This window comes from Aegilops tauschii, chromosome 2 (genome assembly GCF_002575655.3).
Source record: "Aegilops tauschii subsp. strangulata cultivar AL8/78 chromosome 2, Aet v6.0, whole genome shotgun sequence".
NCBI classification, from domain to species: Eukaryota; Viridiplantae; Streptophyta; class Magnoliopsida; order Poales; family Poaceae; genus Aegilops; species Aegilops tauschii.
The window spans coordinates 380,394,981-380,422,500 of NC_053036.3; the positions used below are offsets into that span (position 1 = coordinate 380,394,981).

Below are 27,520 nucleotides of genomic sequence, written 5' to 3' on the forward strand. Positions count from 1 at the left end.
CTTATATATTTGAAACAATTCCTTATTTTACACTATCTTAAATTTTATTTTCTTATTTGACACTGAAAATTATTTCTTTCTTATCTAACAACGAGTCTAAATTTTATGCCTTTTATGACACTTCCGTTCATTTTGAGCTTAAATGACACATGAAAAGACCCTTTTATCCCTTATATGATATGCATGTGTGCGGGACAATAGCGCACATACACAAATATCCGTGCAGGTTAGTAATACACACACTGCAGCAGCAGCAGCACACACACCAGCACACACGCATGCAACACACACGCACACAACACACACACACACACTCAACAACACGCATGCACGCACGCAAACGCAAACACGCAGCAGCACACATGCACGCACACAAACACGCAGCATCGTAGCACGCACGCACATGCGCACACAGCCACACACTCATCCAACAACATGCACGCACACGCACAAACGTACCATATGGGGGTCAAATAGTCTTTTTAGGTGTCATTTAGGTTTAAAATGGACAAAAAAGTCATAAGGGGCATAAAATTTAGACTCGTTTTTAGATAATATGTCAAATAGGACATACTCCCTCCGTTCCGAAATATTTGTCTTTTTAGAGATTTCAAATGGACTACCACATACGGATGTATATAGACATATTTTAGAGGGTAGATTCACTCATTTTGCTCTGTATGTAGTCACTTATTAAAATCTCTAGAAAGACAAATATTTAAGAACGGAGGGAGTACAATTTAAACACGGTGTTAAATAAGGAATTCTTTCTATATTTTTTCACCGTCTGTTCGGTCCAGCAATTCCCTCCCTCGGCAAAAATACGAAGGCCCAAGGCCCAGTCCTTCATCGAAGTCCCGCAGCAAACCCTAGCCGCAACCCAAGTCCCTCCGCAACGACGCCGTTCTAAACCCTCCCTTCTCCCACTTCTCCACCCCTCTCCCTCGGCAAGAAAAGCCGCCGCCGCCGCATCCGCAGCAGGCGAGCGAGATGGTAAGATCCGGAAGCCTCTTTGGATCTAAACGCCGTTTATGACCAGCAGCTTATTTTCTGATTGATTCGAATCCATAGTGTATTCATGCGCAGTTTTGGATGGATTTTCAGGTGTTTGTGAAGAACCAGAAGACCAGGGCCTACTCCAAGCGGTTCCAAGTGAAGTTCAAGAGAAGGAGACGTAAGTTGAACCCCCTTCCCTCGGCGACTCTGTACTTGGCTTAGTCGATAGTGTTACTGATGGGCTGCCTTTCGTTTGCGCTTGTTTTGCAGAGGGGAAGACCGATTACAGGGCCAGGCTCAGGCTCACCAACCAAGACAAGAACAAGTACAACACGCCCAAGTACCGGTTTGTTGTACGATTTGTATCCTTAAGTTGTTCATTGCCACGTTTTGCACTGGTTAATCGTCTATTCATCTCAACTGTGATTATCTATGGCCATAGTTTTTACTACTAGTAGATGGATATTGTATCTCTTAACAATAGTACCTTAGACCAACAAAGATGTCACTGCCCAAATTGTGTACGCTACCATTGCTGGTGATATCGTGATGGCTGCTGCCTATTCCCATGAGCTTCCTCGGTATGGTCTTGAAGTTGGCCTCACCAACTATGCTGCAGGTAGATTATCAACTCAAAGTGCATAATTTTTATCTCCATGCATGCATCCCTATTTATTCAGTTCAACTGATTTAATCCGTCATGTAGCGTACTGCACTGGTCTGCTTTTGGCCCGCCGTGTGCTCAAGTGCCGTGATTTGGATCAGGAATATGAGGGCAATGTTGAGGTATAATTTGCTTTGAAATGTTTATTTCCATACGAGCTTTCTCTGATGCTGTGTTTATTGAACACTTGTAATTCTGCTTATGAGTCCAGGCCACTGGGGAGGACTTCTCTGTTGAGCCGGCTGATGAGAGGAGGCCTTTCCGCGCGCTCTTGGATGTTGGCCTTATTAGGACCACTACTGGAAACCGTGTGTTTGGTGCCCTTAAGGTATGTGATCTTTTATGATGTGATTATATAACTGCAAGAAATTATGAATGGTTGGTTGCACTTAGTATTGCCAGTACACATGTTTTTGACTTCAATGTCTCAGGCATACAATTTGTGTCAGGTTATTTAGATTTAAGACTTTTGTCACTTTTACGTTCTCAGAGTTTATGTAGCTGTTCATTTTATTTGCTCAAGTTCCTACCTGATCTACAACATAACTATATGCTATTTAACTTCGTGAAACACTCTTACGGCCTAGGATTAATCTATGCCCAGGTATAGGGTGACACATCATATGTCCATACTAAAATATTACTCCCTCTGTAACTTTTTATAAGACGTTTATAGAGGCCATGACAGTGTCAAAAAACGTTTTATATTAAGTTACAGAGATTGTACTGTTTTGTCCGCAGGATCTAAACACCTTTTTTTAACGGTCACTTGTTAATGACAAAAACCTTTTTGAACACTTCAATACTTGGTGCAACTCTGATTGCTGCATAACAGTTGTGTGATTCTGTTTGCTGCTGCAGGGAGCTTTGGATGGTGGTCTTGATATTCCGCACAGTGACAAGAGATTTGCTGGCTTCAAGAAGGATGAGAAGCAGCTGGACGCTGAGATTCACCGCAAATACATCTATGGAGGGCATGTTGCTGACTACATGAAGGTGAGTTGGATCCATTGCCCTCGTGGTATTATAATGCCATTTCTTCACTCCCTAGTGTTATCGTTGTTGTATACATGAATTCTTTCTGAATGATATCTGGGGCCTGATTCACCCATACAAAGTATCCTAAAGCAGTGTACTTTGTTCCTATTTATGAAGCAGCTTACTGAATCTCGTTTTAACTTCTGCCCTACCCTTCTTTCAGTCACTGGCTGATGAGGAACCTGAGAAGTACCAATCTCACTTCAGTGAGTACATCAAGAAGGGGATTGAGGCTGATAACATGGAAGCACTGTACAAGAAGGTTCATGCTGCCATTCGTGCTGATCCTACCATGGCAAAGTCAACCAAGGAACCTCCAAAGACGCACAAGAGGTAGATATATCCTGCTGTTTATTAAAGTCAGACGAACTGATTTCAGCACTTTGATTGGATTGCAAGTTAATGTGACTGTTCGCTGCAGGTACAACCCCAAGAAGCTGACCTACGAGCAGAGGAAGGCCAGTCTCGTGGAGCGGCTCAACGCCCTCAACTCATCTGCTGGTGCTGATGTCGATGAGGACGACGACGAATGAGTGTAATCGACCCTAGGCCCCTATAGTGCTGTCTTCATGCTTCCAAATGAACTTGCTCCATGCATTAAAGAGTAGTATCGCGAGAGAGACATATATGCACATTGTACCTGCCCTTGGTTTTGAGTACCATGCTGGAGTTCTGGATCATCTTACATTATACAAGGTGCTGGCATTTTGACGTTGCTTCAGAGTTTGTTGATCTGGATCTCTGTTGGTTGCTGTTTATCAAGGTCTGTTTGCCGTGGATGTGATGTTCTGCTAAATGTTTTCTCTTTTCATTTATATGCGGTTGTTGGCTTATTTATGTTGAAACATGCCTCTCGTTTGAACTGTAGATATCTGCCACTAGTTGACTATTGCCCAGTTTCAGCTGCGGTTGGGATCATTGGGTGTAATGATATTTTGAACAGGGTGGGTCCTGTTTCGCTAGCAGTCACAGAGGCATACTTGCTGATCCCCCCCTGCGATGATAGAACTAGATTCTCATTGCAGAATCTAGCCTAGCTGCCTTGAAACGGCATTAGTACAAAGGACCTAAGATCAAGGAGCAAAAGGCATGCAGGCGGACACGGCGGTGACTGACGTCCGAACGTTTTTTCATGGTAACTTTAGTTCGAGATGGCAAATTTAGTTGTCAAGACACGGCAACTTTGTCTCAATTTTTTTAGAAAATTGCCATGTTTGTCAACCTCGCATGAACTAAAATTGCCATGAAAAACGTTTGAGTTGTCATGCTTAAAATCTAACCATTCGGGATTTATCATTTCCGCAAAGTTAGTGTGTTTTTGGCCTGCGGACTCCGTCCGCCTACATCCATATGAGCAAAGCAACAAAACTTTGCATTGATAATATAGAAAGTAATACTTTCAGCAAATGGAGAATATTCTATAAAAGGTACTTCAAAATGACCTCACAATCTATTTTATGAGATGCAATCAAATTTTGCATGAAAACTTTTTGAACCGAAGAGGCCTGTTCTCCAGGTCTATTTTGAGTTCTCTACTCCTTTCTCCGCAGCCAAAAAAAAAGAGAGTGCGAATTGGAGTATTCCGGTTCCGATTTCCATGAGAAACTGATGTTTTTCTTTAAAACTGGAGGTACGATTTCTGCCCCGCGACAGCTCCTCCCAGTTCTCTTAGACCTAGCGACGAACTGGCCGCCCGCTTCTCCCGGCTCCGTCCCCCCAGCCGACTCACCCCGCTTCCCCAAGGAAAGGAAAGAGCGCAGAGCCATGGCCATGGCGGCGCTGCGTGAGGCCTCCCGCCGCCTGGCCTCCATCTCCACGTGGAGCCCTGCCGGCGCCGCCACGCGCCCGCTGCTCCTCACGCACTCTCGCGGTATCACACACAAGCTCTTCATCGGAGGTTAAAGTCTTCACCCGTCCACTCCCGTTTCGACGCCCACATCCCCCCTTACGTCGCATCCTCGGCCAGTCTCAGATCAACCCGCTGTTCGCTCTCCACTCTCACGCGTGCAGTGGTTACCAGAAGCGTGTGAATGCGCCCGTGGCTCCGTGGACGCGCGCATAGCAAGTGTTCGACGAAATGCTCGTGCGGGCAGCAGTTTCATGCCTTGTTCGACAAATTGCAATAGGGCTATTTACCAGTGCAGCTGCTTGTGTTTTACTTGTGGTGGTCTTCAATAGATGCTTTGCCATACGTGGTTACTCATTTTGTTTTGCTAGCTTAAGTGACAACTAATGCTCTCGGGAATAAGTTTAGGAGATGGAGCCCGTCTTATAGCAGAGATTTTGTTTATCAGGTCAATATGGGTAACCGAATGTTATATATCTTCCTTTCTTACTCCGAAAATGCCTGCCTTCAATATGCCAACAGACAACAGTGAGTTGGACCTGCCATGTGGGGGGCTTACGCTCTTGTGGTTTCTTGTGATTTTATAACCAAAACTATGGAATACCTCTTTGCTCCATTATAAATGCCACATGAGTGATCAGGTTACTTAGGTAAGTTTAATTAAAAGGGTTTACTATCTTTTCAGAAAAGGGTAAATTTAACTAAAAGAGCTGAAGTAATTCAAACTAGCATTTGTTATACATTACTCAGGTCAACTTTACTATTATAACTTCAAAAACTTCCTATTATTATGTCTAGATTTTATTAGTGCAACATATAAGCTTTTGTTAGTTGCTGCTGATCTACAATGAACGATCATGGGTTAACACTTAACATACTAATTTCAGTTCATTTCATGTTCTTCTTGCAAGTACTCTGGGTTTTAGCACTAATATATTTCTCAGTTGATTGGTATAAAAAATATTTTCTCTCACTCCATCCAAGCTGAAAATTACTACTGGATCAAAGAACCTACATATTTGAGAATCGTTGGGCTCTGTTCAGTTGGATACAGTTGTTATATGCAATTTAGGAACTGCCTCTCTGACACGGTCTTGGTTTTTTAATCGTTTTACAGGCTTGTCACAATTTGCAACGGAAGACAGCCTAGCAGAAGCTTTCATGCGTTATGGCCAAGTATTAGAAGGTTTATCCTCATCCCTTGCCAGAACAAACTTCCGCTGCTAGTTGTTTTGCTTGTTGTTGCCATCTAAGTTGCAACTTGTTATTATTTGAGCTCAGCAACCATTGTCACGGATAAGATGACCAGCCGATCAAAAGGATTCGGCTTTGTGAAATTTGCCTCCGAGGAAGAGGCCAGTAAAGCACGGGAAGAGATGAACGGCAAGGCAAGTTTTTCTTTTCTTCTCTTCTTTTGAAGAACTAGCAGGAACCGTACGTTTATCACTATAGTGCTGTTGCTAGTTCAATATATCAGTAATCTGTATTTTTTGCCGCTCCATTTGAGAAAAAAAGAAGAAGAGCTGAGCAATGCAAGCTTGCAACAGGTACTCAATGGGCGAGTTATATATGTCGACATTGCAAAGGCCAAACAGGACCGTGCTGCAGACGTAGTTCCAATAGCAAGAGGCCCTCCTAAGCCAGTCGGCAACACCTGAAAAATGCGTGTTGTGCTGATGCTTGTAACTTCAAACATAATACAAATAAGGTAGATTGCGGCGCTGTTAGAGAAAAGCCGATGTGTAATTATGCTGAATTTCATGTTTTGCAAGAACATATATTTTCCTAATGTAATCGACGCGTAATATTGTGCTGAATTTTATGTTCTGCAAGAGCAACACGTCCAAGAGCATATCAGATAATGTTCCTGTTCCTTAACCTCGTGGACATCGACAGGTTGCTGATACAATCCTGTGCTAGAACAATGTTTTCCCCATGGCTGCCCTGGAGCCAATGCTTTGCCGTTCATACGTACTTTAAATAAATAAACTTCATTAATTGCTGTAGGTAGGGGAACAGTAGATTGTGATCGTACTTCCGTCCTGTGGCTGCCAATGCACTCAATGGTAGATACTTTTCCCCCATACCTAAGGAGAACTGTGTCATTTGAATGTCACACATTGCATGGCAGATTTTTCTGTCTCTCCACTTCTCTGTCATTTTCACCTAAATTTATTAGGAGGAAAACTTTGTCACTAGAATGGATGTACACACTCTAGCTGCCAGGGAGAAGATGTAAATACACGTTAGTTCTTGCTTTGATGCCGTCTTATTTGGAGCGCAGAAATACCATATAGGAATCTTACACAAAACAATTCATTTCCCGCATGATGCCTACTGTGCACCTACATCATGCATGAATGAACTCATTGCTGGATCCGCCCGTCGGTGGCAAAAAGAACTTGTCACCGGAGCACGACGGTGGCGAAGAAGGCCAGCACGGCGACAGCGCTGGCGGCGGAGCAGCACAGGTCAACGAGCACCTCTCTTCGCGCCTTGCTCTCCTTCCTCCCCTTCTTGCTCTTGACGAACACCTCGTACCTCGCCTTGGCCTCCTCCCGCTCTCTCTCGCCTCCCCTCCTCCGCCCCTCCATTGCCGCGGCGAGCAGCCGGAGGGCGCCCTCGCCGCTCACCGCCGCGCCGTCGGCGTTCTCCACAGCGAGGCTGACCTCGCTGACGTGCCCGGCCTCCTCGGAGCAGGCCACGGTGGTCTCGAAGTTGCACCCTCCCAGCACCACCGCGAACCGCACCAGCATCTCGCCGGTGTACCAGTGCCGGCCCAGGGCCACCGCCCGCCTGCTCGACACGTTCACCGCCCGGCCGCGGGCGGGGTCGACGACCACCCAGCTCAGCTCGAACTCCGCCGGGGAGAACGCCGCCGCCACCGGCGCCGGCTTCTTGCAGTCCACGGCCTCGACGCGGAACGGCGAGCTGAGGAACCACGGCGACGACGCGGGCGTCTCCACGACGCGGTACAGCACGGGCTCGCCCCTGTAGTACACGTCCACCGCGGAGACGAGCCTCGCGGGGAGGCCGCCGGCGCCGGGCTCCCCGGCGTCCGGGCAAGGGAAAGGGGACGCGTCGGCGAAGAGGCGGCGCGGCGGCACCGCGGAGAGGAGCCAGTGCTGGGCCGCGAGGGACGGCCACTCGGCGAGGCAAAGCGCGCGCCACGTGTCCGGGTCCGCGGCGAGCGCGCGGAGCCCCGCCGTGGCGCAGCTCGCGGCGGCCAGCGAGCGGCCGTCGAGGCGGCGCAGCGCGCAGGCCAGCACGTCCGCGTGCAGGTCCTCGATCGTAGCCACCATGTCGTTTCGTGCGGCTCCTGGAGAAGTGGAGATCGGCGATGGGAACTTTGAGAGTGTCTCGCTTGGCTGTGCGTGGCGGGCTATATAGTACTAGTAGATGGCGAGGATGCGCGCCCTGGTTTCCGCGGAAACGACGGCCCGACCAGTATAATTTCGCGATGTACAGTACAGTGGCGTGGCAGAGCGCGGTGGCAGGCGCGCAGGCTGCACGCGTCGGCGCTTGTACGGCTCAGGCCGTGCCGGCTGCACGCGTGGCACTTGGTCAATGGGGGTCCCGAAACTGAGCGCAGTCTGCCATTCCTCTTTCACCCCTCGAGGATCCATCAGATCTCACGTCTCTCTTTCTGGTCCAGTTGAGCTCCGAGATCCATTGTGCGGTGGTCTGTATGCCTGCAAACACTATTCAGAGACCCTGAAAGCGGAGACCGGCAAATCTAGTCTCGGATGGCGCTGCTGCACCTCGGGCCTCTTTAGCCGGCCCAACATTTTTCCCCGCGATGATGCACGCTGGTGACCGGCGGCCGGTCGTGATAAGGATGGAAGGGTGGACTCCATCATCGTTCATGTAAACGCATGCGACGTGCTCTCGCTTCGGGTGGCGTACCTTTCATCTCATGGACATTACTACGACCGTGCGTGCTCGGATGATATATAGGTACTAGTAGCCGTCGGAGTTTCTTGAGCTATTCCCGTGTATGGGAAGGCTTTAATTCCGCATACAGTGTGCTGGGGACTTGATTGCGTCAAAGCACATCCATCGTTCTTCTTGAGGAAAGGAGAGGCCATATGTCTATGCATCTTCTTCCTCGGGCGATCGATCGGCATCTGTGCCGCTGGCCAAGGGGCAGTTGGAGGAGATTAATGTCTTATCATATGAGGTCCTACTGGAGTACTACATAGGAGGCTCAAACCACGCGTATTTTCTCTCTTCTTTTCCAGACCACTGAAACCACGTGCCTTTTCTTCTCGAGATGTTCAGTCAGCTCGGAGGTTTCATGTCAAAATGGGAGCGTTAACGCGGGAATTTATGATTCCGTGTCTAAGCCACATGATAAGCTTACCAGGATCTTTGCTCCTCAGTTTTCAACTTTCAGATTGACCGGGAGCCAATGACCGGTGATAAATAAATTAAGACACGAACGAATTTGCTCTTCCTAAAGAATCTATCTATTTCGCTAACCAAATGCAGGTCGTTCTCGCAATAATATCAGATTTGTCATAAGGTTGACTCAGCAAATTATTATGACCCGAGTGGCTTATATTATGGGTCCCTGTGACATCATTATCTAGGTCTTGCAGTCCTAATCTCTTTATGGCAAGCATGGCTGGCCATCATGGCATGTGAACCTTGCCACATCAAACTTGGGGCCGCTGGTTCTTCTAGAATCACTCAGTACATAATGGTTGCACAGACTTGGTATGTTCGTAACAGCTAGAATGATCATGCATGAGAACTCATCTTACAAGTTTGGTTTTCATCCACGCGACAACAATTTCAGTACTGGTTTGGTGCAATCTTCTGTGATACCTTCTCTTTTCCTTTACAAGTCGAAGAATATGTTTTGGTTAATCTCGATGTAATTGTATTCTGCACTGTACCTAGCTGTCAGAACGTGTAACGTCAGATTGAGTAACAAGTTAGTATTAACATCTTCATCCTTGCCCTCCAAAGCTAGAATCCGTCCGCAGCTTGTTGCTTGCCTCCTTGGCTCCTCCCCATCGCTTGCTGATGTCGCAGAGCTTCAGCTTGTAAATGAGCAGCCCCTCAAATCTGTGACAGCTTCACCTTGCAACCTTCCCAATAAATAAAGGAAACATGCATAACAGGTTAACTCAGTGGGGGATCTAATCAACTTATGCTCAAAACGTTGCTTGTTCCAAAGAGCCCAACATATTGCAGCTAAACCCACAATTTGAATGTTACTCCTCTACAGTCTGCAGGTACTTTCGACCACTCACCGGGAATATTGGGTAGATTAAGCATTGAGGTTAATGTCTGCCCAAATAGCATTTCTTAGGGAATGTTTAGAAACAATCGGCTGATTACGGCCTTGTCTTCTCGCGATCACATCCATATGTTTCTTTCTTTTTCCTCGGGCACCCTCACATCCCTCCTCTTTCCTCTTGTATTTCTCTACCGCCCATCACCAGCTCTCATAGGTCGCGGCCGGGCTGTCACCGCTGCTGTAAGGGAGTAAGCACCAGATGCAGCAAGAAAGGGGGGTGGCGGTGTTGCAAGCACAACAACATCCATGTTGCAAATTGGCATCGCCATTGCAAGTGGCTTCCTGGGGCGACACCCAGCTGCAACCTAGGCTTTGATGCCGCATCCATGTCCACTGTTCACCTCGCGTTGCTACAGGCGAAACTACAAGGACGTTGATGGCACGCTGGCGGCGATGCTACGTTGCAACGGATGGCCAGCTGCAAACACGCTGCCACGACTTGCTGGCGATGCTGCATTGCAACGTGTGGTTCGTTGCTTGAGGACTTCGATGATCTCTTTTTCCTCTATAAGGAGGTTTTCAACATTCTCAACGTACTCATCATGTTCGACAAGTAACTTCAAGAGAATGCTAAAACGAGCAAGAGCCTCACCCGAAGAGTTTTGATAAAGGTCAACGAGGCATCCTCATCATCATTCACACGACCTTCACATTCATCCTCCAGATCGTCGTTACATGAAGCATACGAAGTAGTAGAAGATTTGAGAGTGAAATGGGGTGGGTTAGGGGAGGAGGACTTTGCTAGTACCTCTTTAGCCATGAGGCACCGATAAGTGATGGGCTTGTTCTCGTTGGGGGCATCAAAGAGGCCGGCGGTAGAGGGGGAGGAAGTGGATTGCACAATAACGACAGTTGTACCCACATTCTCCCCATCGTTGTTCTCCTCGCCGTCGGACCTGTACTCCTCATGAACAACTGTCTTGTCATCCTTGCTCTTCGTGAACTTCGAGAACTTCTTGAGAATGAGCTTCTCGATCTTGTCTTCTCTTCATTCATAGGGGCAATCCACAACATAGTGTTGTGGGCTATCACAATTGCAACACTTCTTACAAAGGACTTGCCCTTGAGATTCTTCCATTCGTTTGCATGGTGCACAAATATTTCTTGATCAAGAGAGTCAAGTCTTCCTCAAAGTCAGTTATCGGGCAAGTACCGCCATCGTATTCTTCTTTAGGACCTTCTTCTTCTTCTCTTGGTGCATGCACAAGCACCTTCTAGGCCATCAAAGCGAGATTTGAGCTCTTGGTCCTGAGAGCAAGTGCAATGGCTTGGTTTAACTTAACCTTCAACGGATAATGAGTGGTGAAAGTTGCCACTACTTCATTGGGAGAAATGGTTTCAAAGTCCAGTCGTTGATGAATGAACATGAACATACTATTATCGATCAAAACCATGGCTCCAAGAAACTTGTCAATGAAAAAATGATCAACCACTCAAGTACACCCAAAGTTCCTCAAATCGAAAACAATAGTCTTCAGCCTTCAATATATCTCTTTCGCGGTCTCACCATCACTCTTCAGAATCAAATTGGCCTCTTACTTTAGCAAATCCAACCTTGATCTTTGAATATTAACTTCACCTTGGAACATGTCATCAAGGCAATCCCGAATCTCCTTTAAGGTCTCGAGGAGAGCATTGGAGTCTCGATACTCACCAGTCACGGATGAAGTGTTGAGTGCGGTGACATTAAGTTGGTCATCCGAATTCCCTTGGAGTAAGACTTGTCGGGTCCTTAGGCTTGCAACCATTTATGGTCACCCACCAAAGTTGCAATGAGGCACCGCGAATGTGAGACTCCATACCGAGTTTCCACTTAGCAAAGTCTTTAGTATTCAAAGGAGGGAGAGAACCATGAGAATTAATATGTGGACAAGGGATGGGTTGAGGTGCATAGGAATGCTCTGCGATATTGTAGGATGGAGTGGTGGTCGGCTGGGGATGCGAAAACATTTATTTATCCCCATCCGCATCAACGACTTCATTTGGGGAAAAAGAAGGCGTTGTGGCGTTTGTAGCCTTAAAGCATGTGCCCATCTCTTTTTTGACCCTGGAGCGTACTTCCTTCAATAAGGATGTTTTGGAGGCATCCATCATTGAAGCAAAGTCCTCAACCATCAAGGAAGTGGCCAAGGCGGCGATGTGGTAGGTTACCGCCCTCATTCGCTAGATTGATCATTAATGATCTGCATATGCACATAGTATAGTTATAGCTTTTTCAAAGCAAGAGTATCGATCCCATAGGGAGCACAAGAAATGGTCTTTGCCTCTTGTATAGGTTTACAGAGATGTGACTGCAAGCTAATGACACTCCAAAGAAAAGCGTAAACGGAGCCTGAAAATATTTCAAGTGATTAGCGGCTGAAAGTAAAGTAAAACACTAAAATAAAAGGGCATAAGAGGGTAAATGGTAACTATGAAATCGATAGGGCTAAGGCATTCTCAGGGAGTTCGGATTCCCCACTAGTATTTGACTAAGGTAACTTATGTGTTGAGCATTGTTCTAGATTTGGATAACTAAGCCACTAACTATGTTTTTATAGCTGGTTGGAGCCAAGTACAGATATGTGCAGACATACCGCAACCACGTATCACATACTCCACCACCGTTCCTTCCCACAACAGGTTATAGAATAGTGATTAAGGGTTTCCCCATGGACACAACTAAAGGTCTCCCACAATCCCCTATAAAACAAACAAGGAAGGAATCACTGCAATACCTCCGCAAATCCACCATCGCACCGATGGTAATAACCTTCACGCACCTAAGGGAAAATGTTGAGTGGTCGACTTCACGCAACATTGGGGAGATTATCAGCATAAATATAGAAATAGTATGTCGAATCATATCGACGTACAACACCTAAACTTACCAGAGTTCCTCCATATCCCCGAAAACTAAGGGTATTACCTAGACATAGAGATGAGAAACATCACAAGATAAATAATGGCAAGTATGTATGAACGATCAAAGTAATACACATAGCTTTTCACCTAGGGTTCGGTATTACAAAGGGATGAATAGGGGAGAGGGACAACGATGGTTGATGCCGGAGTATCCTTGGTTGAGATGATGGCATGACAGAGACCTTCCTTCGACCCCCCCCCCCGCGCGGATCCCTTCAGAGGCTAGGGTTCTTCTAAGTTGTATACCCATAACATTCTAAAAAACGTGATTTCTCTAGATTTTTCAAAGCGAATTTCTCAAGGATGGTTCTTGAACTTTCTGTGTTTTCATGTCTGAACTTCTTAGTTTTTGTTCTGTGAACTTTACCAGTTCTGTGTTTTCATGTATGTGTATGTTCTGTGTTTCCAGTAAACTTTCAATGTATATATTTTTTTGTTTCTTACAGGTTTTTGAACTTCTGGATCTCCGGATTTTGAACTTCCCGAAGTATTTATAAATGAACTATGTGATACACAAAATGTTTTTCTCGAGCACGTGATGTACACTAGAGCATATAAGAAAGGAGAGAGGGGGAGGAGTTACAACCAAATCACACTTAACGAACGAACACACACAGTTCACACGACGCGTACTCGCGAACGCACATAATGTACGCACAAGCGAGTGCGCGCGCGCACACACACGAATGCACACATGCCCAGTGTCGGGTGCCATTGCTATTGTAATTCCCTAGGACTAGCTATCAAATATAAGGCCGCTACACCTGGCTAGCACCTGGGATCTAGACGGGCTCCATAGACCAACACTAGTCTTCTCCGTGCACTTTCTTCTCACTCGTGCACACTCTGGATCAACTTCCTAGTCGATCACCCATACTTAGATTGCTCCAAGGTGAACACACTTAACTCTAAGGCTCCTTAACTTTGAGGTTCCTTGCAGATGGTCTCCCAGAAAAGAATGTATTCCATGTCGACATGAGTAGTTAATCAATCCTATTAACCCGGATGTTATAGTTGTGGCTCATCACCACCACACCCCTCTTACGGGCCCGACTGCCTACCAACACTGCTGCTGCGCTCTCACCTCGTGCTTACGCCGGTGAAGCATGCCCCGGTGCAGTGCGAGCTGGCAGTCAAAGATGGCGTTTACAAGTTGCGGGAGACACGAGTTTAGCGGCGGGGAAGTCTCAAGGGAGGAACTGTGGCACAAAACCATGGAATGAGGCGATGGATCTGCCGTGGTGGGGCTAGGGGGAGGCACACAGACGGGATCTGGGCAGTAGGGGAGGCACGTAGCCTACGACTGGGATCTGGCACAGGGGAAATGCTGGCGGTGGTGAGCGTGCAACCATGATCCTATGACTGGGGATGTGCGGGTTTGGTGTTGGTGGGTGGGTGCCGATATTTGGTTGTGGGGTCGGCCAGCGGGTATAGAGTGCTGGATCCTATGATGGTGAGCACGCTGGCGGGATGCGGTGATGGGGAGCACGTGGCCTAGGTGCGGGTGACGGGCACCGAGGGGCTGCGGTGGTCGGGGAGAGTGCTAGAGGATCGACGTGGCGGGGCTAGGGGGAGATGGCGGGCGCAGAAGCAAGGTAGAAGATGGGTGCTGGAGGAGTTAGGTCGGGCCGTCGGGTAAAGTTGCCTTTTTTCCTTTTTCTTTGTTTAGGTACCGGTTCATAGAAGTTTTGTTCCCTATGTAGGGTAGGGAGCCGAAGTTAACCAAATAATATTCTATTACCGGTAGCATAATAGTACTATATATATGAATAATGATTTCTAGCCATCCAATCAACCATAACTATGGGAGAGGTTATTACAATCATTCAATAACTTTGTGATCTATCCAGCTATTTCACACAAAATTCCTTTTAGAAATAAATAAGTTACACTTTCTTCTCCCCCCTCTCTATACCATCATCCAGAGTCAAAACAGTTTTGAGGCAAACTAAGTATAACTTAGATGGTTTGGTTTCGTATGGTGGAACAACCCACCCGGGTACAAGTCTTAGACTTGGCACATGTTCTCTTATATTTGCTGCATTTATTTCAGGCTTGCCGGCGCTGCTCTTTCAATGTTATGATGTGTCCGTCAACTATGAACTGCCTGGAGTAACTTCATCATTCTCAAGACACGATGACTGAGTCTGAAATGTGCTCATATGGGTAAGACATACAACTGTACACGCATTTATAGGGATGAGTGTGTTTACATGTTATGAGCGTCTGTGTCTATATCATGTTTCTTGAAAGAGAAAATTTGAGAGGAAGCTTAGCTTTCCATAGATGTCCAAATGACCTTCGGGGCCATAATTACAACGATATATGTACATTGACTGCACAACAAAGTAAAATGTGGCTCAACGAAGAAACCTAGCTGCCAAAAAATCAATCTCCCCTCGATGTCATGAGGTGTAGAGGAGGGGATCCTCTACTCTTGTCTTTTGTGTAGTAGATTTTTGGATCACGACGACGCCACTTCAACGGTGACGCCACTTCAACGGTGATGGCGTGTCATCTCAAATAAAAGTCCTCTGGCTCCAATTCTATCTTGGTGGTGCTTGGTGTGGTGTTGTTGAGGAGCCGTGAGTTTTTGTCCCTGTTATTCTTCATGGACATCGGGTTGGTTATCCGTGGTGTGTGTCCACGTGGTTTCATGTCCATATGTAGTGGCAACATCGTCTTCTTCAACAGTCTCTTCCTTCGAGCCTTTGCGAGCATGTCCATTGGCTTTGGTCCGATCATACTAGCGCGATTGTCTGTCTAGATCGGGGCGATCTCCTATTGATATGCTTGGCACAATTGACAATCTCCGCCGTACATGGCAGTATACTATTACAGCGATTTAACAAGATTTGTTTCTTTAGAGGTCTTTGCAGGTACTTCAGTGGTTGGATTTCTCAATGTTGACTATGGTCGGCATGGGCTACGGTGGCGCAACGACGACAAGTTCAGCCACAACTTCAGTAAGAATTTTGAGGCATATAGTCATAGTAGTAGCCTCTTTCGTTTTTGTGTCCGTGAGTTTTAATTTGCTCTATATCCGATTGTATTCAATATTCTTTTGACCAACTTGATTTTTTTTTTCAAAACGGAGGCAAAGATTGCCTCATCTATTAATTAAGCAGAAGAGAATTGCCTAGTTAATTACGAAAAAGGGCAAAAACCAGAACAACAAGGGCCAAGCCCACATTCATAGACTGAAACACACAGGGCAAAGCCCACCCTAATCAACGACAAGTCGACCTACGGCCAGACAACGCAACTCCGACTCTGACGGAGAACTCAGAAGAACAAAACCAGGCACGGTTGGCGCCACGGAAGATCACCGAAAGGGTCAGCTGCAGCCAGTCATCGTATACCACAGGGCCCCGCCACCGTAGCTTCGACTCCACAGCAACAAATGAACCGAGGCAATACCGCAGACACGCCGAAGAAGAGCCGACTACCACAACCATTGCCGCGTCACCAACATCGCTCCCACCATCATCGTTGCCACAGAAGCCTGGATGCCACAACCACCGCAAACCACAGGTCCCGCTTGCCGATGCCGAGCTCCGAGACGAAGCCCCCAAGAGGTAAACGACACATCAAAGTGCCGCCATCGTCCGATCAAAAGATCATGGGTTTCCCCTGGAGGGGCCTAGATGGCCGGATCCGTGCGAGCAGGGTGTGGCAGCAAAGCAGCTATGCCTCCAGGGAGGTCAACGACAGCCACGGCCGCCGCCATAGCTGGTCACGACATAAAGCCGAGACAAGGTCTTCACCCAAGCTCCACACCCCCTCGGTCGCACATCATTTTTGCATCGACTTCGGCAAGTCCACCAGCACCACCAACAAACCAACCCATGGACGAAGAGACCGCAGCCGCCGCACGCAACTGCACCTCGCGGAGACCAACAACGGCCAAACACCGGCGCCAGAAGCCAGATCCAACAAAGGCCAACCAAGAGCAGAGCCACCGGACGCAGCACAACCACCATGCCCTGCCGAGCACCATGCCGGCAAAGAACGAAGGCGCCCCGCCCGAGGCCGCGAACCACCATGATCCCCGGCCGCAGCCCAGCATCAGACACTCGTCACGCGCGCCACAGCATCCGCCCGAGACTAGATCTCCTCCGCGCCGCCCACGGGCCTCCAAGCCGCGCCGAAAGCGCTGCCCGGGCCCTCTCCACGCCCGCGACGTGCACCCTAGCAGATCGAAGGCGGCTCCATCCCACACAGCCTCGTGACGCCAGGACGACGCCAACGCCACCGGAGGCCTCCTTGCCACTTCAGACCTGCGCCGACCAGCGCGACAGCCAAATCGCCGCCCGCATCTCGCCCCCACCGCCCGGCCACGCCCGAGCCGCAGCTCCACGCGCGCTCGCGCCCGCCGAACGCCCGCGCCACCCCAGGCCTCGGCGAGCCCAACGCTGCGCCGCCGGATCCGGGCCAGCCGGATCCGCGCCAGCCGGCGCCGAAGCCGCCCCCGCCGGCGCCGAAGCCGCCCCCGCGCGCCCGTCAGAGCCCGACGAGCCCGCGCGCCAGATCCGCCCTAGCGCCGTCCTGGGAGATGCCCCGCCGCCACCCTCCCTGGAGCCTGACCGGGCTTCGCCGGCGGGCTCCTCAGGCATCGGCGAGGTGAGGGGAGGAGGGGGGGGGGGGGGGGGGGGTTTCCCCGTGACGCCCGGGAGAGGCGACGCGGGGGGACTGTGTAATATTGGTACTTGATTTAATTTTCAAAAAAGTAAAAATGTGGTCCATTAATTTCCATTTAGGATGATCAGGGGTCTCTCACTAAAATCCACTCCATCACGACATCACATCTCATAAGGTGCATGCATTGTTAGCCTGTATCGATCATTAATCTGTAGCCGTCTCCCAACCTCCCCAAGCTTGTGATCGGGACACCGTGACCTAAACCTAAATTAAGCAATCTTTCCCCTCTCTTCCAGTATCCATTTTATTCAATTTTCGACCTTGTTCTCTCCCGAGAGTCTCGTTTGGTTAATCTTGTAAGTAAATCACCACCATCTTTTCGTGTCTCCAACTCAGTGGCTCGTGTACTTGGATGCCTTGTGGCCGAGCGTTTTTAGTTGGCCAGTGAGCAACTTGCTTCTGTTCTTAATTTTCCGGCCGCTTGACGGTCGGAATCAGCCGCACATTTTCTTTGTGCGGTTCCGAGCGAAGTGATCTGGACGCGGATTCATGGTTAACGATCTGTTCATTTAAAGATTGTTGATGTCACATCGATCGCCATCTGATGCCGGTAGGCCGTGGGCTGTTTAACTGTGCGCTCGCCATCTGATTGATACTGATCTTGCTGTGCGCCATGATCCATTACGTTTGACGACGGGCGTGGGTCACATAGAGTAAATTGCAAAAACCCACCACAATTGAGAGTCCTAATTCAAAAAATCATCACCTTTCGAACTTTTTTCAAAAAACCACCAACATCGTGTTAACACTTTTCAGAAAACGCTAATCACAAAATAAGCAAAGGTTGACGTGAAAACTGACTGGTGGGTCCTGCTGTAAGTGATGACATGTCATGTGAAGGTTGACACCGTCTGACTCAACTGTCAAGGGCCCACCCGTCATACTCTAGTCCACGTTCTCACCCCTTCTTCCTCCTCGGGCTAAATACCACGGCCGTGCTCCCATTGACGCGCTCCGGTGAGGCGGCGGCGGCCGCCGCTCCTGTCTAGGACAGCGGCCTCCTCTGCCGCCTGCTGCCCGCCAGTGCGTCTTCCACGAACCACTCGAAGTTGTCGAGTCCAGCGGCAGCAGCGGGTCACGGTGGAGGTCTGTGCATCGCCGCCCTCGCTCCGCGCCTCTCCAGCATGGTCCTGCCAAGCTCCAAGGGCCACACATGTCGGATTCATCCTTCCACAGACGGCCGTGGCTCACCTGATTCATATGGCCAGAGATCGGGCGCAGCAGCTGACGGACATGGTCGGGGAAGAGAGGACCTGGCCACCTGGGCGTCATCTTGAGGGCTTCCCGGCGTGATTACTTCGACGGAGAGTTCGACCGCGGCATGGCGGAGCTTCTAGACAATGTGGCTTGCCACGGGATGTCAGTTGGCCGCCGCGGTGATGACGGTGGCGGTGAGCGCGAACCTGGAGCTTCGGGCGTGCACGCGAGGAGCACACTCCAGTGGATTTGGTATGCGCCTCTGCCGTCGCCGGGGATGAGAGAGGCCGGGGATTTGGTGCGCGCCTCTGCCGTCGCCTTCCCGGAGCCGTCCGAACTCGTCGTTCTCCGGTGGGCATGCAACGCCGTCCAAGCTCGTCAATCGCCAGTGCGCAGGTGCTCCTGGAGGCGGTCAGGTTACCGAGCGCGAGCCTCGCGGCACCAGGCACAGATGTGTGTGCATGCCACCGTTCGCCGGCGTCTATAGCAGCAACCGAGTAGCACCTGTGGCGTGTGCCTGCCAGGTGTTCGGCGAAATGCCAACAACACTCAGGGAGGAAGAGGAGAGGTTGACTGGGTGGCTTAACATCCGTCTTCTTCTTCCGTTTTCCTTGTGCCATGTCATCACGTACAGAGGGACCCAGGCGTCATGTTTCCACTCAAACCATTCTAATCGGTTAATCAACGTTTTTTGAAAACTGTTAGCACAATGATGGTGGTTTTTTGAAGAAAAAAATCGAAGGATGGCGGTTTTTTGAATTAGGGTCCCAAGTATGATGGTTTTTTACAATTTACTCAGCGTTTAATGGTGCAACGGAAGCTCAAGTTTGGTCTCACTCCCATTGTCCGGATTTAATGAATACGGTTGAATGTGTCTGTGGACATTTGGTGTTGACTTTTCGATAAATCACATTGGAGTTGCGATAAATCACATTGGAGTTGCCATTAGTTCCACTGTTCAGTACACACTGCTCATGACATTGTAATTTTTCTTTGAGAAAGACAAACATAAGATGCTTTAGAAAGAACAGAACAATCGATGTCGTCAACAGCGAATCAACCCGTGGTTGGATGGTTAGGAGGACAGTGATATCCCAGCCCATCGGGTTTAAGTTCTAGACATGACATTGATGCTTGCATTTTTTCTGGATTTATTTCAGCCTTTTCGGCGATGTGCGTTCGGTGGGAGAAGATGTCCCCATCGATAACTAAGGTGTCAGGGGTGACTTCGTCAAATCTCAAGATGATATGCCGACTCAGGTTCTCGGATATGCTCATAAGGATATGGTGTGCGTGCGTGCATGTGCGTTCATAGATGTGAGTGCGTGCTCATGTATGTGAGCAACTTCGGTTGTACCACATTAGAAAAAAACAGATGTCAGTCACGGAGGAGGTTTTTTCCAGGCAAATGTGTGTACAAAGGAGTTGAGATGAGGAGTTGTAGTGCTTGAATTCACTCTTTTTTTGTTTCGGAAATGCAAAGAGCCAACTGGTACATCTTGTTGCTTCTGTATTATTCTCTCCAGGAAATACAAAGAGCCCATAAACATCAACTGCCATATTTCAAGCTTCCAACTCGTACGCAGTCATGTGTTTAGTCGGCATGTCTGGCTATATACTCCACCTGATAATTCGTGTATCCTTGCTTCTAAATAAGAAATAGAAAGAAACAGGCCGTGCCTCTTTGGCTTTTTTAAAGAAATTTCGCCCAGCGTTTAAGGCGCCGAATCGTATAAGACGTACACCACCGCTCAAGGGTCTCTACGTGGCCGGCCCATCTAAATCCTAAGATGCCTACCACCGTTTGAATTTTGCAGAGGATTTTGAGGAGAGCAACTAGTCCAGGAGACCTTCGGGAGACTCCCCAAAGGGGATCATACGGGGGGCTGAGAGCGCGTCAGCAGCCGCCACGTGCCGTGCTTTGGGCGATTCTTTCGCTTTTTTTATTTTTCCGTACGTGTTTTTTGCTTTTTCATGGTTTTTTCTAGTCTTTTTTGACTTTTTGGTTTTCTACCGGTCTTTCTTAGCTTTTGATAAAAAATCTTTCGTGAAAAAAACATGTTTTTTTATGAGAGACATGGTTTTTCTTGTGCGAGAGGCACGGCCGTGCCTCTCAGATACAAAACAACATGTTTCTCTTTTTTTTTTTTTCATGAGAGGCACAATTTTACTTTCACGAGAGGCATGCTTTTACTTCCGCGAGAGGCACGGCCGTGCCTTTCAAAAGCGAAAAAATGTGTTTTTTCTTTTTCCTTCTTTCGCGAGAGGTACGGTTGTGCTTCCGCGGTAGGCATCGTTTTGCTTCCACGAGCGCCACAACGGTGCCTCTCGGAAACGAAAAAACGCGTTTTCTCTTTTTTTTGTGAGAGGCACGGATTTTGCTTCGCGCTAGAGACACGGCCGTGCTTCTCGGAAACAAAAAAATGTGTTTTCTTTTTTTTCTTTCGTGAGAGGCACGGTTTTGCTTTCGCGAGAGGCATGAATATGCTTTCGCGAGAGGCAATGATTTTCTTTCGCGAGAGGCACGTCTGTGCCTCTTGGAAACGGCCAAAAACGAAAAAAACATGCTTCCGGTTTGGCTTTTTCGTTTGTTTTTTCATGAAACTTTTTTCCGTCAAAATCTATCAACATGGGATCTAGTTTTGAAGATCTCAACGCGAGGAATCCAACGATAAAAATGGTTCGAGATTTGGACGCACCGTTTAAGAGATAAAACATTTTGAATAAACGGATTTATGAAAAAAAAGGAAAACTCCTAGGTGGAGACAAGTGGCACACATGCAACACGCCACTTGTCACAACCTGGAGAGGGGGAGTGATCTTAGGAAGGAGTACCCCTCAATTACTCATTCCAGATTTTGGAAAGCTTTCAACCCGATTTTGGGAATTTTTCTGAAGCTTTCAGCCCGATTTTGAGAAAATTTTAGAAGCTTTCGGCCCGGCTTTACTTTTGTATTTTTCTATGTTTTTCTTGGTACTTATTATGTTTCTTTTTCACTTTTAGTTATTTTTTTACAAAAAGGGTGAACATATTTTCAAATATGCGAACTTTTTTCAAATTCATGATTTTTAAAATGAACAATTCAAACTTATGAAAATGTCGGAATTCACTTAAATTTTGTAAATTAATGACCATTTTCTATAACCGTGACCATAATTTGAACTATCGAACATTTTTCCAAATTCATTACATTTTTTGAACTCACGAACTTTTTTGTTTTCAAGGACATTTTCAAATTCATAAATAAATCAACTTTGTGAATATATTTTTGCAACTAACAGCTCTTTTCATGGTCGCAACTTTTTTTATGTCTAATTAAAAAAATAACAAACATTTTTATTCTCTATTTTTCAAAATAAAAAAGGTAGCTAGTTTTTCAGAGAGAATGTAACATAAAACACGAGCGAGAAAAGAAGTGCGAGCATGCCCGAGCGAGCGAGCCAGCTGGCGTGTGATTTGTAGCATCCTTCACCACTAGAGATCACATAGTCCAAATGATACCATCTGATTTGCAGTATCCGGATCAAAAGAATTAATAAAGCAAGGTGAGTACAAGACTCGTAAGACTTACATCAAAACTATCTACATATGCATCACTATCATGGGGAAGGGATGATGAGTGGATTTTCACTCATCTTTACCCATGTTTAAATTGATATATTTCTCCCAAATATTTTTTAGATAATCACATTGATATGGCCAAGGATCCATTGCCATTCAATCGGGGCTGCATGGACTCCCTGGCACCCTTGACAACTTTCGTGAAGGTACCCTAGGCTTATTTGCAATGAAGGCATAACAAAACCCTATTCCGTCCGTCTACACTATATGAAGGAGAAGAACCCTTCGACCAAGCAATACATGGAGAGATGATCATTCCCATCTTCATCACCTCTCAGCCATCATCACCATTCTCATCAATAGTAGGAGCAATCTCCATGGCCATCCTCACCACCACCACCATAGGCTCCATCTTTATTAGTTTAATTACTTGTAATTGATATTACACCGCAATCAACAAAAAAATAGTACTTTCAATCATTTATCTTTAAGTATATTTGTATACAATGTCTATTGCTCGTGATTTATTTGTGGCTAAGAGTTGTGGTGTAGCCTCGCATTCCCATCATAAAGGGACTGTTGATTTACTTTGCGAGGACTTTATTTCTATGTGTTGTGCAACAATTTTGTCTCTTGTCTCTACCTCGATCCTAGGGCTCTAAGGTACTCGAGATGCCAAAGATCAAAACAAGGTGAGGTAAAGTGCAGAGAAGCATACCACAAAACATGCACCATGTGTATCTACCACCATGATTCATCACTTAGATGGATTAATACTCACGCAACCTTATGCATATCTAAGCATGACAAAATTGCAGGGCCAAGAAGATGATAACGCAAGCAACTACTAGGCATACTAGGATAAGGATTAAAGCAATATAAGGCGAGAAGGATAGTCCATGCAAAGGAATAGGTAACATCTAGCTATGGATGACTACACAACAGAATTGATGGCACTAATGCAAGAATAAGGAAGAAAGGAAGTAGGATGTATTAGAATGCTCAAGGATGTTTTGCTTGCCTGCTATATCAGTAGCTTGGTACTGGTCAAACCTTGCTCATTGCTCATGTCATCTCTGGAACCTATAACAAAGAAGCGGAACACTAGAAAAGAGTAAATGATGCATTTTACTACTACAAGAAAGATATCAACACGATCATGATATGCAATGCATGACATGGCACAGGGTTCGAAAAAATTAACCTGATGCGACAAGAAGCAATTTAATTGGAGTTGAGATGCACTACTTATATCATTTCAAATTTAAAAGAAAGGGCTTAATCTTGTTTATTCCTGAACATGATTTTAAATGTTGTTAACATGTATGAATATGGAATAAACTAAATTGTATGCATTTTTTTTCAAATTTTGGTATATTAAACCTAATTTTCTACTATACGTTTATGAATGTTTGAAGTTTATAGCACTTTCTGAAACATTTAAATCCATTTATGAAATTATAAAGTCCAGCAGTACTTTGTCACGCACTCGGTAGCTAGCCACTAGGACCTATAAGCGGGCTCAGGGGTGGGTAAACATAGTTGGCATTTGACTAAGTCAACAGAGCACCAAGACCCATGTTTGAGTATTTCCCAAGGGTGTTTTAACATGTTAATTAAGCTTAGGATCCACCGGTAAGTGGGGGTTAGCAGGAGGTCAACCTTTTTTTAGAAGAGACAGGAGATAAAAAAGCCCATTGGTTAGTAAAACCACAATGGTGGTCATGGCGGCGGTGCTTCGACTAGGTGCCCGAACTTGCGACTCTGAGAACTTTGCTTGCTTTGAAGTGCGTGCGGTCGATTCGAGGCTAGCCCGCACTGGCCCATGGCGGCACATGACCATATGGTCACCAAAGAAGCTCTGGCTACAACCATATGCGACGGAGGACGACGGGGCTTGGGGGAATTTGGCCTAGCGGATGATATCGAGCTGGGGAAAGGGAAAAAACGAGCACATGCTCACGATGAAGATGCTCCAGTGGTCGAGGTGGCAGGGGAGGCTTGGTGCAGAGGCAGACGGCATGGCAGCGATCTGCCGAGGGCAAGGAAGATGAGGCTGATGTTGTTGTTTCCTAGCGTCCCAGAGTGATTCCCTTGGAGAAGAACATCAGGGCACCACGACGGTTCTATGCGACCCATCGGGCAGATGAATGGCGGTCGTTGGCTATGACTACAACGAACAGAGGCGGTGACCGCAATTGGAGGAGTAGAAGAGGAGGAGGATGGTGGCGTCTTCACAACCACCCAGTTCAATTCCTTGCATGGTGTTTACCAAGCACTGTGAAAGTGAGCTCTGGGACATGCTCGTTGGATTCGGTGGTGACTCGGCCGCGAGGACGAAGCTCAGTGATCGCATGGGCACACTCCGTTCACAGTATGGGAGCGACAAAGAGTCTCAGGGAGAGCCATGCGAGTGGGGAAAGGGGAGGGTGTTGGAAATATGCCCTAGAGGCAATAATAACTTGGTTATTATTATATTTCTCTGTTGACGATAAATGTTTATTATTCATGATAGAATTGTATTGAGCGGAAACTTAAATACATGTGTGAATACATAAACAACACCTTGTCCCTAATAAGTTTTTACTAGACTAGCTCATTGATTAAAGATGGTTAAGGTTTACTAACTATAGACATGAGTTGTCATTTTATAATGGGATCACATCATTAGAAGAATGATGTGATGGACATACCCAACCGTAAGCTTAGCATATGATCGTGTCACTTAGTGTACTTTCTACAACTTTCTTCATTTCAAGTATTTGTTCCTTAGACCATGAAATCATTCCACTCCCAGATACCGAAGGAATAATTTGTGTGCTATCAAACATCACTTCGTAATTGGGTGATCATAAAGGTGCTCTAATGGTATCTCTTTTTTTGGAACGAAGGCCCGCGCAGAGCCCGGCTTTGAATTAACAAAGCCATCAACCGGCCAGGATTACACACTCTGGATAACAACCTCGACATAAACCATAAAAAGAAAACACGGCAAGATACAATGGTGCCGGGAGCAGCTCACATGCCAGACATACAACAAAATGAAAAAAGATCTACATGAAGCACCAAGCTTGAAGATGACAAGGCCTCTTGCACGCACGAAGCCTAGGAGAAGGGAGATGCCGGTGAAGGAGAGGAAGATCAGATGACCGAGAGAGGCAGCCGTTGCCACAACACCTGGGACCAGATGGGAAACACCACCATCCAGATCCATCGTCGAAGAAGGCCTCTGCCTCCTCGCCTGGCTCGAGAGGCGCCGAACCGTCGACAATGGACACGTTCACCCTAGAACCTGGATGAGTGGCACCGATGGCATCCACATTGTTGGGGCCAGGCAGACTCGACCTGCCGTCGACTTCTCACCTAGAGCAGAACATCACCGAAAACCAAGGACCCTGGCATTCAAGAGGAAAGATGCCAGAATGAACTAAGGAGCAGCAGCCAGGGCCAATATCAAAATGAGAAGCTTCTGCACAACCGGCTCGCTGGAGTGACACTGCCGACGGGGGAGTCCCTATCCCCTCCTCCCCAGTAGCCACAGGCACTGGATTAGGGTCACTACATCCACCCGGTGAGCACACAAACATGGCCTGAACCAGGGGGAACACTACCACCGCTGGATATTATGCTGCTGCCGCCGACACCCACCGCACACATCACAGCGAAGTCCAAATTCCCACCTTGCTCCCAAAGCAGTGCCTTCAAGAAGGATACGGCGCCAAGGGCGTCGCCGCCGCCCAACATCGTTGGGGTTTTCACCCGGGAGGACAAGGGGGAAGGGGCGGGGAAGGTATACCTGACAGACGCCTCCAAGAAGGTGCGCGGCGCCCGCGGGCGTCGCCGCCGTCATAGCCAGCAGGGCTGGCTAGGGATTTCTCCAGGCAATCTTCCCGTCACCACTCCCACCAGGCGGTGAACCGGTGTCCAGAACGGAGCCGGCCAGATCTTGGGGGGGGGGGGAGAACTTGCCGAATCCGCTGCAGAGGATGGTAGGCGGCCAGATCTGGAGCCGCGAAGCCGAGGCCGCCGCCGCCACGCCCTGGCTCGCATCCACCGGGTACCTCGCCGTCCACACGGCCGAGGGGCACCGGCCCGCACCTGCGCCACCATGCGCCGATGATCCGGTGGCGCCAATCCAGCCGAGGCCGCCGCCCCGGGTCCCGAGGCCCCCCGCGAGTGATGCAGGGCAGCAGGAGAGGCCCCGTCGCCACCTTCATCAGCAGCCCCGGGCGAAGCCGGCGGCTGCCTCAGGCGGCGGCGAGGGGAGGATTGGAGGGGGAGGAGACGGCGGCGGCGGGCTAGGTTTTTGGCCCTTGAGTCGCCCGAGAGGGCGACGCGAGGGAGAGAGGGGGGGAGGGGGCCTCTGTTCCCGTCCTTTTCTACTACAGGTATCTTCGAAGGTATTTGTTGGGTTGCATGGATCGACACTAGGATTTGTCACTCCATGTGACGAAGATATATCTCTGGGCCCTCTCGGTAATACAATATCACAAGAAGCTTGCAAGCATGTGACTAATGAGTTTAGTCATGGGGGTCTTGTATTACGAAATGAGTAAAGAGACTTACCAGTAATGAGACTGAGCTAGGTATGGAGATACCGATGATCGAATCTCGGGCAAGTAACATATCACAGGACAAAGGGAATTGTATACGGGATTAATTGAATCCTTGACATCGTGGTTCAATCGACAAAGATCTTCGTGGAATATGTAGGAACCAATATGAGCATCCAGGTCCCACTATTGGTTATTGACTGGGGAGGTGTCTCGGTCTTGTCTGCATGGTTCTCGAATCCGTAGGGTCACATGCTTAACATTCGACGACGCTAGAGTAGTATTGAGATATTAATATGGTGAAGTTCGAAGGTTGTTCGGAGTCCCGGATGGAATTTAGGACATCAGGAGGAGCTCCAGAATGGTCTGAAGGTAATATTTATATATGGGAAGTCATATTCAGGGTTCCGGAGATGTTCGAGATTTTTCAGTATTGTACCAGAAAAGTTCTAGAAGGTTCTGGAGTGGGGCCCACCTGCATGGGGGGACCCACGTGAAAGAGGGTAGTGGGGCAAGGCCCCACACCCCTGGTCTAGGGGCACCAAGACCCCCCTAAAAGAAATAAGATCATATTCCGAAGGGATAAGATAAGGATCCCTAAAAAGGGGATAGCGATTGATGGGGAAGGAAAGAAGGGATTTCCTTCCCCCCCTTGGCCAATGACCCTAGGGGCTTGGAGGGCAAGCCACCAGCCCCCCTCCACCCCCTATATATAGTGGGGAGGCGCGTGGAGAGTTGCACCCTTCCACCC

General features: G+C 47.9%; 3 protein-coding genes across 3 annotated transcripts; 2 read left to right on the plus strand and 1 right to left on the minus strand.

Moving 5' to 3' along the window:
- Window positions 1–818: 818 nt before the first annotated feature.
- LOC109753177 (large ribosomal subunit protein uL18z) lies at window positions 819–3,477 on the plus strand. Its single transcript, XM_020312100.3, has 9 exons — window positions 819–993; window positions 1,105–1,174; window positions 1,267–1,358; window positions 1,489–1,615; window positions 1,703–1,782; window positions 1,872–1,988; window positions 2,522–2,656; window positions 2,862–3,031; window positions 3,120–3,477. Exons 1-9 carry the CDS (start codon window positions 991–993, stop codon window positions 3,229–3,231), a joined length of 906 nt encoding a protein of 301 aa, XP_020167689.1. The 5' UTR covers window positions 819–990; the 3' UTR covers window positions 3,232–3,477.
- Window positions 3,478–4,334: 857 nt separating this feature from the next.
- LOC109753187 (small RNA-binding protein 11, chloroplastic) lies at window positions 4,335–6,361 on the plus strand. The gene is made up of 4 exons (XM_020312109.3): window positions 4,335–4,595; window positions 5,662–5,730; window positions 5,826–5,932; window positions 6,092–6,361. Exons 1-4 carry the CDS (start codon window positions 4,463–4,465, stop codon window positions 6,200–6,202), a joined length of 420 nt encoding a protein of 139 aa, XP_020167698.1. The 5' UTR covers window positions 4,335–4,462; the 3' UTR covers window positions 6,203–6,361.
- A 433-nt stretch (window positions 6,362–6,794) lies between these two features.
- Window positions 6,795–7,917, minus strand: LOC109753179 (probable F-box protein At2g36090). The gene has a single exon (XM_020312102.4). The coding sequence runs from the start codon at window positions 7,844–7,846 to the stop codon at window positions 6,950–6,952; it is 897 nt and encodes a 298-aa protein (XP_020167691.3). The 5' UTR covers window positions 7,847–7,917; the 3' UTR covers window positions 6,795–6,949.
- Between the last annotated feature and the right edge of the window lie 19,603 nt (window positions 7,918–27,520).

Coding starts and splice junctions, on each gene's coding strand:
- LOC109753179 (XM_020312102.4), bottom strand. CDS start 7,846: ATGGTGGCTACGATCGAGGACCTGCACGCGGACGTGCTGGCCTGCGCG.
- LOC109753177 (XM_020312100.3), top strand. Junction 1,175..1,266: donor GAAGTTCAAGAGAAGGAGAC/GTAAGTTGAACC, acceptor CTTGTTTTGCAG/AGGGGAAGACCGATTACAGG. Junction 1,616..1,702: donor CCTCACCAACTATGCTGCAG/GTAGATTATCAA, acceptor TCCGTCATGTAG/CGTACTGCACTGGTCTGCTT.
- LOC109753187 (XM_020312109.3), top strand. CDS start 4,463: ATGGCCATGGCGGCGCTGCGTGAGGCCTCCCGCCGCCTGGCCTCCATC. Junction 4,596..5,661: donor ACACAAGCTCTTCATCGGAG/GTTAAAGTCTTC, acceptor ATCGTTTTACAG/GCTTGTCACAATTTGCAACG. Junction 5,933..6,091: donor GGGAAGAGATGAACGGCAAG/GCAAGTTTTTCT, acceptor AGCTTGCAACAG/GTACTCAATGGGCGAGTTAT.